Consider the following 16,056-nt stretch of genomic DNA (forward strand, 5'->3'; position numbering starts at 1 on the left):
ACATACACACATACATACATACACACATACATACATACACACATACATACATACACACATACATACATACATACACACATACATACGCGGCTCGGCCTCACTTGCCGACCACATGTGATGAAGAGGACATGGAGGACAACCCAGACATAGCGTCCCTGACTTCGGGGGACTCATCATGTCATGGACTTATAGTTCCCGTACACACCTACCGTTAGGCAGGTAAGTAGGGGCAACTATCAAAGTAACGAAGGGCATTCAGACATCTTGAAATCCCTCCAGGAACCAGAAACAAACTTCAGACCTGCGATAATACTACAAGCAAGACCACGTGGGCATCTTAAGACATCTAGTCCGAATTCAAAACAGCATTGTCGCAGCGTGAGCAGCTTGCGTACTACGAGTACGAGGTGCAAGTCCTCGCCAGAATTGTTGACTATCTGAGTATACATATATGACTCGGCCCCCATCACGGGCCCACTGGGGGAACATACTTGACGAGAGAACAGCATCCTGTCCTCATCTTACCATCAGAGCAAATGTCTATCATCTCAATCGTCGCTTCATTAGAATGTTTGTTGTACAGTGCGAGAGAACAGGCTTATACTCCGCTTTTTCTCCTTCAGGGTACCGTAGATGAGTGGAGGAAGATCGATACAAATTGCAACCTCTTTTCCCCAAGGGATATACATGCGAGGAACGAGATCGAAATCTTGCGAAAAAGCTTCGTGTCAAGACTTGCTTTTCAACTTTGGCGGCCCATTCGTCTTTGTCGCCTGTTTTGACGGGGTCAACGACGCGGCTGTGGCTGACGTCGTATTTGATGGTTGTTTCGATACCGGTTTCTTCACTGCCACTCCAGGATTTTCTGCAGCTGGAGTGACCTTGGAAGGTTTCGGTGCAGGCTTTGGGCCCGGAGGAGGAGCAGAATGTTTGCTTTTCAGTCCAGTGCCTGACTTCGATGTTGTAGCAGTGGCATTGCTGGCTGACGGTTTAGATTCCGAGACAGGTATGGGTTTTGGTTTTGGTGTTGGTTTTGATCCGAGCTTCGGAGGCGTGCGTGTCGTGGTCGCTTTCGATTGCTTGGGTAGTGCAGAGCTGGCATTTGATGTCGGCTTCGGTGTTTCTTTTGATGATGCTACGTTTGTCGATTTAGACTCTAAAGCGTTGGCAGGCATGGTTGTTCGCACCGGTGTACTTGTTGGCTTCTTTGCCTTGGTGGGAGATGCTGATATCTGTGCCATTGTGCCAGCACCGGCACCAGAGGTATTTGATTTCTTCGCGGTGGCGATCTTCGGTACGGCAGTACGAGGAGCCATCTTTCGTGGGCCAAGTTTTGGTGCGGTTCCTTTCGTGGACGTTGAACTCGTCGATGCCACAGCCGTAGAAGCGTTGCTGGACAATGTGACAACGGTACCGTATCTGGTATTCTCTTCTCTCTTGATGTCGTCCCAGAATGTGCCTTTGTGTGCTGGAGCATTCTTCTTTTCCTCTACTGCTTTCAGCTCCTTCCAGAATGTCCCCTTTTGTGTCGGTTGATTTGATATTGTTTCTGACACAACTGAACCTTGACGATTCTTTTCCTCAGCATCAAGCTGAGACCAGAACGTACCCTTGACACCTGTTGTGCCGTTCATGATTGGCCTTGACCCCTTTCTCCCGGTCCCATTTACGCTGGTTGTTCGACCGTGCTGCCTCCTTGCTTCCTCTTCCGCCAGTTGATGCATAAAGTTTTGTTGTCTGTCGGTAATGCTCTCGGTGACCATCTTCTGCGGATCCGAGAGGAATTGCTGGATGAAATCCGCACGGTTGAGCAAAGTTTGTGCTGACGGTGAGTTGAGCAGCTTCTGAACCGCCAGAGCACCTGCTTTGAACGTCTCCTGTTGCTGGGTGGGATCGAAGAAAGAGTCGAGGGTCAAGCCGCTGAGCGAAGTAGACGCAGACTTCACTTGCTTTCCAGCTTGTGCACTTGCTCTCTTCACATCCTCCGTACCAGATTGGAGCGCCTCTTTATTAATACTCTTCCAGAATCGCTGTGGCAGGTCGCCGTAGAAGATGTACAACACCATGGCAAGAATGCCCATGGGGGCGAATATTTGCAGAAATTCATACCAGTGGCTTGAGCGGATGGGTACATCCATGTGTCCACAGCCCCGAAGTGTCTTACCAGATTTATATTTGGTCACACCCATGTCTGCGGGAAATCTACCGGTCTGGTACCACTGTTCAATGAGGACGTCTTTCTCCCTCCAACGGGCAAGAAGCCAAAGTTCAAAGGCCTTGTCATTGTGAAGTGGGATATCTTTCACGGCAAACCGACGCCAATGCATGCTCACAGACTTTGGTGGTCGTCCTTCGAGATAACCCGCCTTAAGGGTGAATATATCTTGAGCGAATTGTCCTCGCGATACACCTTCGTAAGCCACCGTGCAATCATATACATAGTCGACTGAGTCCTTGAGTTGCTCGAGACAGAAGTGCAGGCCGGTGCTGCGTGGTAGCAGGACATGTCGAGTGTCTGTGATGTTGTTCTTCTTCGCCCATGCGGCGCTCTTCGCACGAGTACTCGGTGCAAGGTTAGTACCTTCAGGGAACAGGAGGAGCCACATGGGATCTGTGACCTTGTTGAGTTTTTGAAGAGCAGTTTCCATATTGGGACGATCTTGTTCCCAGTTCCTCTTGAGGAAAATGAACTGATTGAACTGCATGCCCCATCCCAATACTGGAATCCTTTTCAAGGACTCCTTCAAGATGATGTACAACCGCCCATGCATGCCGTTGCAATAAGCTATCCACCACAAATACAACCAATCAGTGTAGATTTGATGGTTCGCGATGAGAACAAGTCTCTCGGGAAAATTGAGTACAAGGTCGCCGTCGACAGACTTGAGAAGTTGGCCTCGAACAGATGCGTCGCCGGACACAATGACCTTCGTTGGCGCAAATGTCTGAGTTAGAGTCATTGTAAGCAGCCCAAAGGACTGCTTCGTGAAGGCAATCCATGCGTTGTACCAATCTTGATTGACCAGAGCCAGGGGGGCTCCTAAAAATTGGGAGAGATTGATAGCAAGTGCTCCAGATAAAAAGTATGTCGATAAAGCTACCGCTCTTGATGCGATTGAATATTGTCCTTTTTGTAATGGTACGCGATCAGGACGCTCTGCCCGTGATTCGAGCGAGAAGCCTGCAGCAGGCTCAAGGGCTGGTTTGGCTGTGGCCATTTTTCCCAGTCTCCAGAAAGTGGCGAGACGATATTATCGTCGACAGATATCGTTCATTGTTGTCGTCAGATACCTCGTCGTCGTCGTTACCAGATTGTCACTTGCGAGTGCTCGTTTCACAGGCAATGAATGGTATTCAATTCCCCGACACTTTTTGAGTGACAGGGCTGAACTGGTGAACGCCACCTCTGACGTATCTCTTCTCCTAGGGACACCTGGAATTCTGTCAAGTCGAGTGGGTATTGAACCGTTTTAAAAAGACAGCGTCCCGTCATTGAACTCCATGAAATGAATGCTCAGGGGTACTCAGCTATCCTACCTACCTTGACAGTAAAGTCATCACCATGGAGATAGGTCGAAGAGAGACGAGCGCTTACTACTATCGCTCAAGTCCTCGTACGTCACCTTGCTTCCCAGGATAGTGATAGAATTCAAGGATCAATGTGGCGTTGTAAGAGGAGCAGTTCGGGTTGAGTGTGACAGGCAAATGGGATCAGAGTCCGCCTCTGCAATCCTTGCTTCATCGCTTGATGCAGGCATCATCAGGCGATCATAATGTGGCCGCTGGAGGCGATTGTAAGGGACCCTAGTGTTTTTTGGGCCAGACCAGCGTAGCGACAAGGATGTTTGGGTGCGAAAGACATGAAAACAGGATAATATCATGTCAACCCTGTGGCGGTGCGGATCAACTGGACCCCGGATGACGTTCCTCCCCGCTTATAGTAGCCTGGGCCGTCGATATCAATCACTCCCTCGTCGACCTCTTGGTCTGTCTCTGTCCTACAGATCGAAAGAGAACCCTGTCGAGATATGAAGATCGAGAGTCTGCATTCTTACTAGTATTTGTGATCAGTTTCCCCCCTTTGTGCTTTTTTGCCCTGGCTCTTCTTATTTCACCTCGAATCAACCTCGCCACGTTCAAAGCTCAGTCACATCTCAAGACTGAGCGAGTCACCCCCCTTTTGTCCCAATGCCTAACGTATCTTTTGATATTTTTTTTGACAAGGACTTTATCAACATCACCGCCACTCGAGGACATACTGCTCCCAAGGCCAAGCCAGAGTGGAAAGTCCGAACTGCCCCAAAACTTCCGCCCAAGCCTCAGCCAGAAGACCATAGCGGCACCCCACGCCCACCACCACGCGAGAAGTTAACCTCGACTCGTCAATCACTCGCTCCTCGCAGACAACTCCCTGAAAAGGCAGTTGACAACACTGACGCAGTCTCCCAGACGAGTGAGAAGGCCAGACGAAAGCCACCTAAGCTTGGTCCTCGCAAGTCCTCCACGACTACCCAAGCAGCAGCATAATGGCAACGCAGTGGGTGTTGGGCAAAGTGTCCGAGGCACTTGCTCCGACAGTGTCAGGGACCGTGGCCACCGCTGGTGCTTTTGCAGGAGGTGCAGTGAGTGCAGTCGGAAACAGCATCAACGGCATAGGAGAGGGGATCAACAATTCAATCAGACGTTATGGAGACGGAGCAAAGGACTATGGCAATGCCATCATGGACTGGACAGCAGCTGATGGAGTACGTGCAACGACGGCGAACAACCCCCTTGGGCTAAGTGCTGGTAAGACTGGTGGTAAGCGAACCGTGACGCATCCGACACTGTACACGCCTCCGAAGCCGTCACCATCCAAGACGTTGATGACGACAAACAAGTCAGCGCAGCCTCAGAAGAAGATCGAGGCAGGGACTCCCAAGAAGGCTCTTCCTGCTCCTGGTCCTGGTCCAAAACCACCTGGTGCAGCAAAGAAGGTTACCACGAATGGTGCGGCGCCCGTGAAGAAGGCCGGTGTCTCCGTGCCGCCACCGTCAACCAACAAAACATCAACAGCACCTAACCCAGGTGCATTTAGGAAGAAGCCTGCTGAGAACAATACGATGGGAAATGCAAAGAAAGCAAGCATGAATGCAGCAGCGAAGAAGCCTGTTTCTGTGCAGAAGTCGACTCCTATTAAGCCCTCGCAATCGAAGAAGACTAGTGCACCGCGTACCAACTACGTGGCTGCTGCCAATCCTTTGGGTTTGAAGTTTTGATGATGGTGGATAGCGATAAAAGATGTCATTCGTTGTTGTGGTTGTTGATAGTGTTGCCCTCGTGGTAGCAATGCGTACTCATGGTCGTTCTCGTTGCCATATGTCAGGGATGTTGAATTAGTACCTATGTAGTTTTCTTTCAGGTTGGAGGAATTTCAACATGGAAATTCGCTGATCTTGAATGTCGTGTACTGGTAATTGGAATGAAGAAACCAACCTGTCGGATTTGAAATGTGTTAAACCTCAATCATGACGGTGGATTTCAAAAGTTTATTATTCTTATCTCGGGACGTAGTGAGAAGGGAGATACTACAATAGTGATTCTTTGACGTTTAGCCAATACTTCTTCAATTCTAATAAACACACCGCACACAGAAACGCGAATATCTGCTGCATCAGTACGACGAATACCCCTACCATGCTTGCACCTTTGTCATAACTTGCTCAGGCGATGGGTGGACTGCATATACATCGAAGATCGATTTGATTGAAGATGATCAAGTAGTAAACAAGCAGAGCTCTACCCGGCCCTGTTATTCAACATGGAGTTTATTTGCTTGAGTTCCATTCTCTGACTGTCCTGGCAATCGTCAACGACGAGATTGACCAGATCTCTCCTTCCCAACAGTGAAATCTGTGATGTTTAGCAACCAGGGTTTCCGCCCGAGTGCCGTTGAAGTTTCATCGCGCAGAACCGACTTGGACAGAATTCCATATGATCTGACCCACGTCGTCATCATCGACGGCTTCTTTGCTCGTGACGGGTCCGATGCCCCTGCCAACATCTTATGAAACTGGGATGCAGGGTGGCGTACTTCGACCGAGAGATAGGGCAAGAAGAGGGCATGTGAATCAGAGACGAAGAGATCAGGGATGAAGGGGTAGTGGTCTGTCAACTGCAGGCCAAAGGATTCGTCATAGTCACTGGATGTTCGCACGCGAGCATCGTCAACATCAGGAACTTATGTCTTGGACATCTTTCGCTTCGGATGTAAGCAGACTTCTTCGCCCTCGTTGATGGGTATCATCTGGCAGACATCTCTCAAGATCAACTGCAGAATTTTCTGGTAGACCTGACGAAGCTGAATCCAAGCTTATGGGATGCCAGGACACTGCACGGGATGGAGATTTCAGAGTTACTTCTCCAGTAAGAGCAACACCCGCTTAACCCGCGGATACAGGTGGAAGCAAGACGCAGACACTGAAAGGCGGTAGGGTTCCTGTGGTTGCGGACAATAGACACTGCATGTACAAAGCACTTGAACAATGAACAAATCGATGTTGCTCAGTTTCGGGTCCTTGAGTGATTTCATACAGCATACAGCACGCCGCACTACCCAACACCTACTAGAACTTTAGACTGCTCCTCTTTCCCAATATCAAAGCCTGTGTTCATGCCCAGTTTCTTCTCCAGTCCTCACCGGCGATCTTCCTCTTCTTCGCCTTGATTCCCTCCCCGATACACTCTACTACATCACTCACCTCTGTGCCTCGCTTCCTGCTTTCAACTCTCTCCTCCCCGAGCACCGTGTCGTCCGCAATGAGCTTATAGACCTCCGCGATGCCGTCAAACACACCATGCGTCTCGCCTAGAACGTCCTTTCCAAACCCACCTTCTTCCATGAAAGTCTCATTGATCTGCCGCATCTCGTCGACCCACCTGTAGGCTTTGGGCGGCATACCCGTGAGTCCACTTTTGGCGGCAGCAAGCGCCCCTGGATTGAATTCTTTCAGATGCTCTTCCAACGCAGGGAGAACCCCGGCTTGATGAGCAGTGGTGAAGGACAGGATACTCAGAGCGATCATGCCTTTACTCAGGCTCGCAAAGCATGCCTTGAGTGCCGAGGCCGGTCCTATTGTGTTCCCAACAACACGAACGTTTAGGAGCTCGGTAAACTCGGAAGGAAGAACCTCGGAAAGTCGAGGCCCAGATAACACGATCGACGGACGTTTCCACGTCTGGTCTTCGCGAAGCGACGGCGGGCCGCCAATGATGCCGCCGTCGAAAAAGTCGATTTCAATAGGCGGTAGCTCAGGTTCAGAGTCCGAACGATGAAAGCTGAATGATCGTGTGATGCCTTGAACTCCTGGCGACGATGGAAGCTGCGGACTACTGAACAACGCGCCGATGGATTTGGTGGTGCGAGGGCTGATGGCGTTGAGGTCAATGAAGGTCAGCTTCCGAGCGATCCCAGTCCTTTCCTGTCTACGCTTGATGGCTGCGTGAGCGTTGCATGCTTGGTGTGCTCTCTGGGCCGTGGCGACTGCGTCTCGTGGAGGCACGATGCTCAGGATGATATCGGACTCGGCGACGAGTGCTTCGTCTGAATCAAGCGCCTTGATCTGTGCCGACTTTATACGGTTGAGAGTATGTTGGCTATGATGAGGCACACTCATTGTCAATGATTTCCGCCATGCAAATTTTGGCAAGACTCCAGCCTACCTTCGACCTGCCCCGACGGTGTAGACTTTGTAGTGATGGTGGCGGAGAAGCCGGGCTATACCAACACCCATGTCGCCGATGGACAAGATCCCCACGTTGGGCTTGGGCGACGCAGACGAGGTTGCCATGGCTGGTAAATCTGGGGAAGCAGTCAGCTACGATGATTGTTGCGACGTCGGTAGATTTCAGAGGCGTGTGGGAGAATGATGATGACGCCTTGTGCCTATCAGCCAGTCGGTATAAAAGATGGTCATTACTGCACGCGGGTCAAATGCCGCGCGTCATTCAACCAGACCACAATCGATCTATCGACATCGCTTCACATCCACGAGGATTGTAATTTCAACGGTATCGCGACTTGATTCATGACGGTATTTCCAAAGCCAGTACACTCATTCCTCTGATCAAGAAAGCATTCCAACTGAGTTCAGCATAACGGGTTCACGTCTACCCTCGACCAGAGGTCAAGCACTAGAGCCTGAATTACTTCATCAGCTTGAAATAGCAGAAATGCTTCTCACTATTCGAATCAGGTTACTCCATTCGTATGTACAAGGCCATTTTAGTCTTTGTGCCAGCTCCTTTTTGACGCTGGCGGGATCCGACTTGCTTCTATTTCTTCTCCTCTTTCTTTTCCTCTGGCTTGGGAGTGGGTAGCTTGAATTGCTCTGGTGTCCGGTCCTCGCCAGGGCCGACCTGTTCCCAAGCGCTTGTGCCACCCTCGAAGTTACGATATGCTTGCGTCATCTCAAGTGGTTCAACCACGATTCTCTTCTTTTCCTCGTCGTATCTAATCTCGGTGTATCCAGTCAAGGGGAAATCCTTTCGTAACGGATGTCCATCAAAGCCATAATCAGTCATGATTCTTCTCAAATCAGGGTGACCAGTGAAGAAGACACCAAACAAGTCGTAAACTTCCCGCTCGTACCAGTTTGCGCCATCGTAGAGGCTAGTGATGGAAGGAACGGGAGTTGCCTCGTCGGCATATGTCTTCACTCTTATTCTCGAGTTGTGGCGGACACTGAGGAGGTTATAGACGACTTCGAATCGGTTGGATTTGGTGGGAAAGTCGACTGCAGTAATATCGCTGACCATGGTGTACTCCGCGGCTGTGTGGTTTTTCAGAAACGAGAAAACTGGGATCACACCAGTGGGGGTAATGTAGATGCAGAGTTCGTCCTTCCATACAGAAAATTGCTGGATGTACTTCGGAAGGCAAGACATGAGATATTGTCCATATTGGTGCAGTGGCAGTGCTTTATCGGCATACTTGTCGGCGTCGTTGACGATGGGAGCAGACAGCTTACCCATTGCTATACATTCAGTCAGTGACCCTGAAGCATTCGATAGACAAGGACAACTCACGCGGTCTGGGAGCTTTTCGCAGTTCTGAGAGCAGATCTGCAGGTGCCTCTCGCAGCTTCTGCTCACTGTTCTTTTCCGCGCATAACCTGGCCGATTGAGAGATGGACACGCGCTGAACGCATTTGGCCGATTGATGAGCTCCAATGAGCGGCCTCTTGCTTGCCAGGCGCAACATTGTCTTTGTCGAAGCCATATTGTGCGCCTGGTCTACCTCATCTGCCTCGGAGACGACGTGAAGCCTCTCTTGAGGTCATGAAGCTTCTCGAGCGCAGCCAAGAACGCTACAACACTAGTCTTCTTTGGGCTTAGGACGGTCTCGTCACCTTGCGGGTGCGGAAAGAACATTCTAAGCATCTGCAATCTCGCCTCACCAGGAACGTTTTCAGCAAATCGCCTTTTCATCCAAAAGATTCGTCCACGAGTATCCCAAATCCATCGCCTTGCATTCCTTACCGGACGAGTAATAACTCTCCACGCGTTGTGGCCAGCAATCCAGACTACTAAACAGTGCATGGAGAACATTCTTCATCTACGACGTGTGGTGCTGGAGTCGAAAGAGGCGGTTCACATTATCAGAATATCATCATATTCACCGATATGAGTCGATCGCAGGATACTGTCATCGATGATGACGAAGAGACATGGTAAGTCAGGCTTTGCAGTCGACGGCTGAAGTCCGAATTCTGACATCTTTACAGCCCTTTATGTATCGAAGAGTTTGATCTTTCCGACAAGAATTTCAGACCGTGTCCTTGCGGCTACCAGGTACGTCCTTGATGCTGTTCCTCGTAATCCCATGGCTAACCCCCTCTTTAGATATGCCAGTTCTGTTTCAATAGTTTGAAAGTCCTGAACGATAAGAGCACCTGCCCCAACTGCCGACGGCCGTACGATGAAAAGACGATCCAATACAAGATCCCTACGGCAGAGGAGTTCAAGCTTGACCAGTTGAACAAAAACAAGAAGCAGGCAGCTGCTAAACGGAAAGAAACCGAGAAACGCGAGATCGAGACTTCCGTACGACGGAACCTAGCTGGTGTTCGAGTCAAACAACAAAACCTCGTCTATGTCATTGGTCTGATACCATCGGTCAAGGACGAGCAGTCTCTTCTGCAGACGTTACGTGGTCCAGACTATTTCGGTCAGTACGGCGAGATCGAAAAGATTGTTGTCAGCAAGCCAAAACCAGGAGTGACCAGCCAGGGCATTGGTGTCTACGTCACATATGCACGTAAAGAAGATGCGGCGACATGCATAAACAGTGTTGATGGCTCTCTCAACGGTGATCGGGTCCTGCGGGCTCAGTTTGGAACCACGAAATATTGTTCCGCTTTCCTGCGCGGCGAGGTTTGCAACAACAAAAACTGCAGCTTCTTGCACGAGACTGGAGAAGATGGCCAAAACAGCTCCTTGCAGAACGAGTCGCATGGCGTGAAAGTTAGACCAACGTCCAGCCAAGTGGTCCCCCCTGCAAGACCGTTATCTGCTGCTCAAGTCACTCAACCTATGGTACGGCAGAGTAGCAAAGACGACGAAAATAGTAGAAAGGACAGTCACGATGGTTCGGCACTTCCGTCCACGGCAAGTTGGGCCAATGCCAATGCTCCTGTGGCTCGAACGAGACGAGCAAGTCAAGCAAATAGCCGTGCTACCCCAAGTCCTCAGATGGTCCACGCTACTCCAGCCATTCAGAAAGCCGACGAGCCCAAGACGAAAGAGGCTACAAGCCAACCATCACAGGCCACATCCGTCAAGAAAGTGCCCACCAAGACCTCACCACCTACTTCGAAACCAAAACCCAAACCAGTCGATCCAATTCAAGAACATTTCGAGTCAGTCTTGCGAAGTATATCCCCATATGCAGCTTTCAATTACGACGACTCTTGCCTCAGCCCAGAAGTTCGAGCTGCTGTTGCTGACATGCCACCTTTCATTGACCCCTATGGTGGACTCAAACGCCGGGCAATGCGCGAAAGAGAAGAGCTTGAACGTTTGAAGCATGAAACCGAAGCAAAGGCCAAGCTTGAGGCTCAGGCCACGTCAACGGCCGAAGATGCCCTCGATGAGGACAACATGGTAGCCGGGAGCCTCGCGCTGGGAGGTGAACCTGAAGACGATCCTAGAAGTTCTTCGGCCCGTGGCGCAATCGGTCGTCCATCTCAAACGTCCGATAATGCCCGCAGTCTAACCCCTCAACAACGACAGCAACTTGCTTTTCTGAACGCTGGTGGCAGTCAGGCCCCAGGCCTTGGTCAAAACACTGCTTTCGAGATGTCCGACTTTGACAGACGTGGTCCTCAATACAGTCAAGCTCAATATGAACAGATTAGCAATCATCAGCGCCATGGTTCACGGTACTTCAACAACGATGCCAAGACCAGCAACGCCAACCGATTTCAATCGACCCAGTCCTCCTTCTATTCGAGTGGTGTTCAGGGACCACCTCCTGGCCTGCCTACTGCTGGAACCCCTCCGGTGAGCGGTGGCGGCATGTTCGCGCATGGCCAAAACTTCACGAACCCGGGTTTCGGTGCTTCTAAAGACACAAATGCTGAGGTTTATGCGAGGAATAGAAGTGGGACAAATCAGGGTCATGAGATTTCTAAGCGTGAGTTACTCCTTTCTTTGCAAAACAATCCCCTTCGTTCACCTCCATTACCAGCCCCTGCCCCTGGCGTCCTAAACCAGCTGTATGGTCAATATCAAGGAGCATACCAAGACCCTGGTCTTGTAAAGCAGAGGAAGAAGGGGAAGAAGCACAGACATGCTAACACTTCCTCTTCAGGAGGCGGTGTAGAGCATCTTGCAGACCCGAGCATAGTCTCCACTCGCATGCACCAGGGCAACACCACAGGGCAGGGGCTTTTTGGAGGTCAACAAGGTGGGTACCAGCAGACAAGCGTCGTGTACGGCGGCAGCGGCGGCGGCGGCAGCAGCGGGTATTCTCGATGGTGATCACACGACGTTCTTCATTTATGACAGGATTTTCCTTTCTACTTTGCTTGGGTTTCTATGTTTGGCGTTGGTGGTTGCAATTTTCTTTCTCGGTGCACCGAGCAAAGCATAAGTCAGTAGCTGGATGGCGAAAGCTTAGTGGCGTCAACAGCATGGGGTTACGGTCATATCGAGTGCGATTGTAAATGCTACCACAACCTATTCTGTCAGCAACGGCCTTTTCATTTTCAGCAGACACCCCATCGTCTCCGGTCACGACCACAGCAACTTTATGTATGTTAGTTCCCTTCTCTGGCCAGTCTACATGGTCAGGCAGATCAAAAATGATTTTCTTACACTTCATTCAGGGGCTTGTATGACCATCATGTAGACATGCTGGATGAGCCGAGATGCCTGTTGCGAGAGCGTTACTGTCGACAGTGTCGTCCAGTCCTATATACCCGCCGTTGTGCCGAGCCGACCGCTTCGCTTTTATTTCTTTCCTTCTTTCTTTCATGGACGTGTCGCTGACTTGTCCCATAGTAGACGAAAAGAACTTTCCACCGTTGCCTCTTCGCTTGGACACCCAGCCAACGCCTTTGCATTCCCGAGTCTCATCTCACCATAGCTTGGGTTCTGGGGTTCGATCATCTACCCCCAAAGTTCCTCCCGGCTTCGAGCGAATATCGACTCCAAAGATTCCGCCAGGGTTTGAGTTGTCCCACGCCCACCCGCCATTTTCACGGCATGAATCACCTTTCGGTCCACAGACTCCTGCTGAAAGGAGTGTCTCCAGAGCCTCGGGAGCCATTGCTCCTGCTGTCCCTCTGGTTCCACTAGGTCCCCGTCCAAGTACGCCTCAAACAAAGCGCTCCGAGACCCCCAGGGAGGATAAAAAGGATACCGACGTCGAAAACTCAGGCGTTCGCCTTCGAAAGCAGAGAAACGAAGCTAGTGAAATTAGTCTAGGATCGCCCAAGCTCCGGCCCTCACAGTCCAAAAACACAGTCAGTCAATCGGCTGACTTATCTACGAAGGCCGAAGAAAAGCTGGCAAAGCATGATGAATCCCCTTCCAAGTCGCCCACCACGAAGGGCAAGGGAAAGGACAGCAGTGAGAAACCAGGAAAGATTGAAATTCCCCCTTCCCCGGCTGGCCCTGCAACAGGTATCCATGCCCCGAGCTCTGCTCCCGAAAAGTCTTCGACCCCAACAATAGATTCGAGCGTCATAGGAACACCGGGGACGATGAGCCCTCGGGCCTCTACACCGGTTGCCACAACGCCTTCGGAGGCATCCAAACAGTCAGTGTCAAGACCTAGGACGTTGCGACTGACCACAGGTTCGACGTCGAAAATTTCTGAGCAAATTCCAGCATCATTGGCCATGGAAAAAGCGGGTGGCTTCCCTCCAATCTCAGCGGGGAAGAAAGGCTCCAGACGACCGTCGCTGTCTTCAGTCCAGCACAGTAGACCATCGACCCCTGCAATATCAGAAAGACTATCCCATGACGCTTCGCGAGCGAGCAGTCCACCTCCTAGCATTGTTGGCTCAGCGCCCGAACGGAACAAGACCAAGGCTCAGCAGAAAAAGGATCGCAAAGAGAAGGCTAAGAAGGTATCTGAAACCACCGAGTCCGCAACCACCTCCACAACTCCAGTTGTTGAAGAAGTTGCCCCTGTCATTGCTAGACAGAAGAAGCAGAAGAAAAAGGTTGAAAACAATACAGCAGCCAGCGTAGCCGAGACAAAGATCCCGAAACAGCAAGAGCCCGTCGAAAAGGCGAAAGCAGAGACTGTCAATAAAAAGGCACCACTCCAAACACAGGAGAAGGAGAAAAGCAACCACGCCGCAAAGGTAGAAAAAGCCATCCCTTCTCCTGCACCTTCGACGCCTCAAGAAGAGCCTGCGCCAAAATTGGAAGAGGTTGTACAAAAGCCTTATACTCTCCGTGATCTGTACAATGAAGCAGGGAAAGCTGCAGAACACGCGGACAGCACTGGGACCGTACAGAAATTGCTAGGTGAACATGTCTCGCCAATGCCAAAGATAATTCAATCTTTGATTCAGTCCGGGGATCTCTCTAAAGATCATCCATGGCTAAATCCTCAAAACTTCAACACAGCAACGTACAAGTTGCCACCTGACAATCGCCGTGGACAAGAATATCTGGATGCGACTGGCCACAGTGCGACTTCGGCCTTCGGGTATGTCTACTTGCCTATCAAGGAGAAACAGTCTCTTCGAGACAGTCAAGCGGTCAGTGTCGCTGATGCTGGCGACCGGGCCAATGATATATTGAAGCGATGCTTTGTGGCACCGAATGGGTGGGTCCTCCGACATCTCTCCGCGGATGAGGAGGCCAAGCTTGTTGAGCTCGAGGAGCGTCGACAGATGTACATGGCAGAGTTCGGTGACGTGGGCACCATGACCGGACTCGGCGTTCTGGAACCGAACGACTTCACCAACCTTGGAGGTGGTCTGGACCGACTTAGCCGACATGGAGAACGACATGGAATAGTATGGGTCATGGGTGAAGGCGAAGGTGATTTGGGTGAAGATGATGAATTCGAACCATATGACGGCGAAGACGACGAGTTTGATGGCGAGCTCGGCTTTAGTGAAGACGACGAAGAGGTCTTTGATGATGAAGGACTCGAAGATGATCCCGAAGGCGGATTTCGAGACCATGTCACTATGCCTGGTGCGTGGGACAATCCACCACGCCCGGCCAGTGGAAGGTTCACCTCTCTCCCAGGACTGGGACCGCACTCCAAGACTACAGCACCACTTAGAATGCCTGGCACATCTGCTCCACAACCCTCATCGGCGTCGCGAACAGATAACAATGCTGGCGGAACTGGACATGGAGGCCCGGGGCAAAGTAGTACGTCCAACGTTGCTGTTAATCTTCGCGTTCTGGACCAAGATTCGCTTCAACGACGTGTGGTCGAGAAACAAAAGGAGCTAGAGCAAGCGAAGAAGGACATGGAAAAACTTGAGAAGATGTGGAATAAGAAGAGCAAGGATATTGCGCGATATCGCGAAGGGTTAGTCAAGGGCTAGAAACCCGACGATAAAATCTCTTCGCCAGCTTCGAAAGTGGAGGACTCTTCGCACTTGATGGAGACGCAGCCAGGATCAAACAGTTTGACAATTACCAGGTATGCATTGCCTTCTCGATACCATGAGAGTGAGAAGCATTACGGGCCGGCATCAAGTGTTGTTCACAGATTCACGATCAGCGAGGCCACTCGCGAAACGTTCTGTGAGCGTGTGAGGATAATTGATTCATATGCCCGAGCAACAAAGGAGCAACGAGATGCAGCCGAACAACTGGCAGAACAGAACGACAAGCGGGCCGTGCCCACGACTGCAGTCAATGGAATGACTACCTCATCTCAGGTGGAGTGGACAGTTCCTGAGCTGACGCCATACGTGAGGACCCGATACTATATGGCAGGTAACCTGCCAGTACCAGAACCACAAGGCGAGCCTCTTTTCACTTTTCAATTGCCCGTGGAGATAAAGGGACCGCTGAATTTTTGAAGGTCAATTGAGAACTCTGAGTCAGTGACTGAGACGGTGGTATTGTTCCTGTATCAACAAAGGCTGGAGCAATGCATAGTTCACGTGTATTTTCAGGTGTGGAGAGGTTACATTGTGTGTGTGTGTGTGTGTGTGTGTGTGTTTATTGAAAGGACCAGCCATAGACCTCTTGGGATTTGGTGTCTGCTTACTTGCATGTGGTAGCAGTACGAGTACTTGGTACGGATTATCCATGCTTAGCATAAGGACGAGTATGGGTATGGAGATGGAGATGGGGATCGATATGATATGGGTATTGGTATAAGCAATGGTAGTAGGGATAGGGTATTCATGTTCGATATTGACTTGACATGAGCATACTTAGCTGTCGACCTCTGTATTCTGCATGGAATAGTTATGGATTCTCACTGCGGAGATGGCCACGGTCATTTCTTGCTCTCTTAATCCTTTCTTCTTGACGACGTTTCCATCCAGTCCACTTTCCCCTCTTTTGCAGTTCATGTTCGCG

At 50.6% G+C, this 16,056-nt stretch overlaps 5 protein-coding genes across 5 annotated transcripts; 2 read left to right on the forward strand and 3 right to left on the reverse strand.

The window, feature by feature from the left end:
- Positions 1 to 728: 728 nt before the first annotated feature.
- Positions 729 to 3,218, reverse strand: PV08_07481 (uncharacterized protein; the record flags this gene model as incomplete). The annotated part of the gene is made up of 1 exon (XM_016381811.1): positions 729 to 3,218. The coding sequence occupies one exon, from the start codon at positions 3,216 to 3,218 to the stop codon at positions 729 to 731; it is 2,490 nt and encodes an 829-aa protein (XP_016234913.1).
- Positions 3,219 to 4,188: 970 nt separating this feature from the next.
- On the forward strand, positions 4,189 to 5,258 carry PV08_07482 (uncharacterized protein; the record flags this gene model as incomplete). Its single annotated transcript, XM_016381812.1, has 2 exons — positions 4,189 to 4,453; positions 4,585 to 5,258. The coding sequence occupies 2 exons, from the start codon at positions 4,189 to 4,191 to the stop codon at positions 5,256 to 5,258; spliced, it is 939 nt and encodes a 312-aa protein (XP_016234914.1).
- Positions 5,259 to 6,650: 1,392 nt separating this feature from the next.
- PV08_07483 (uncharacterized protein) lies at positions 6,651 to 7,829 on the reverse strand (the record flags this gene model as incomplete). Its single annotated transcript, XM_016381813.1, has 2 exons — positions 6,651 to 7,635; positions 7,702 to 7,829. 2 exons carry the CDS (start codon positions 7,827 to 7,829, stop codon positions 6,651 to 6,653), a joined length of 1,113 nt encoding a protein of 370 aa, XP_016234915.1.
- A 484-nt stretch (positions 7,830 to 8,313) lies between these two features.
- PV08_07484 (NADH-ubiquinone oxidoreductase 30.4 kDa subunit, mitochondrial) lies at positions 8,314 to 9,259 on the reverse strand (the record flags this gene model as incomplete). Its single annotated transcript, XM_016381814.1, has 2 exons — positions 8,314 to 9,014; positions 9,067 to 9,259. The coding sequence occupies 2 exons, from the start codon at positions 9,257 to 9,259 to the stop codon at positions 8,314 to 8,316; spliced, it is 894 nt and encodes a 297-aa protein (XP_016234916.1).
- Positions 9,260 to 9,663: 404 nt separating this feature from the next.
- PV08_07485 (uncharacterized protein) lies at positions 9,664 to 15,548 on the forward strand (the record flags this gene model as incomplete). Its single annotated transcript, XM_016381815.1, has 5 exons — positions 9,664 to 9,710; positions 9,765 to 9,831; positions 9,883 to 11,947; positions 12,544 to 15,049; positions 15,164 to 15,548. 5 exons carry the CDS (start codon positions 9,664 to 9,666, stop codon positions 15,546 to 15,548), a joined length of 5,070 nt encoding a protein of 1,689 aa, XP_016234917.1.
- Positions 15,549 to 16,056: the final 508 nt, after the last annotated feature.

Source organism: Exophiala spinifera (genome assembly GCF_000836115.1).
Source record: "Exophiala spinifera strain CBS 89968 unplaced genomic scaffold supercont1.5, whole genome shotgun sequence".
Taxonomy (NCBI): Eukaryota; Fungi; Ascomycota; class Eurotiomycetes; order Chaetothyriales; family Herpotrichiellaceae; genus Exophiala; species Exophiala spinifera.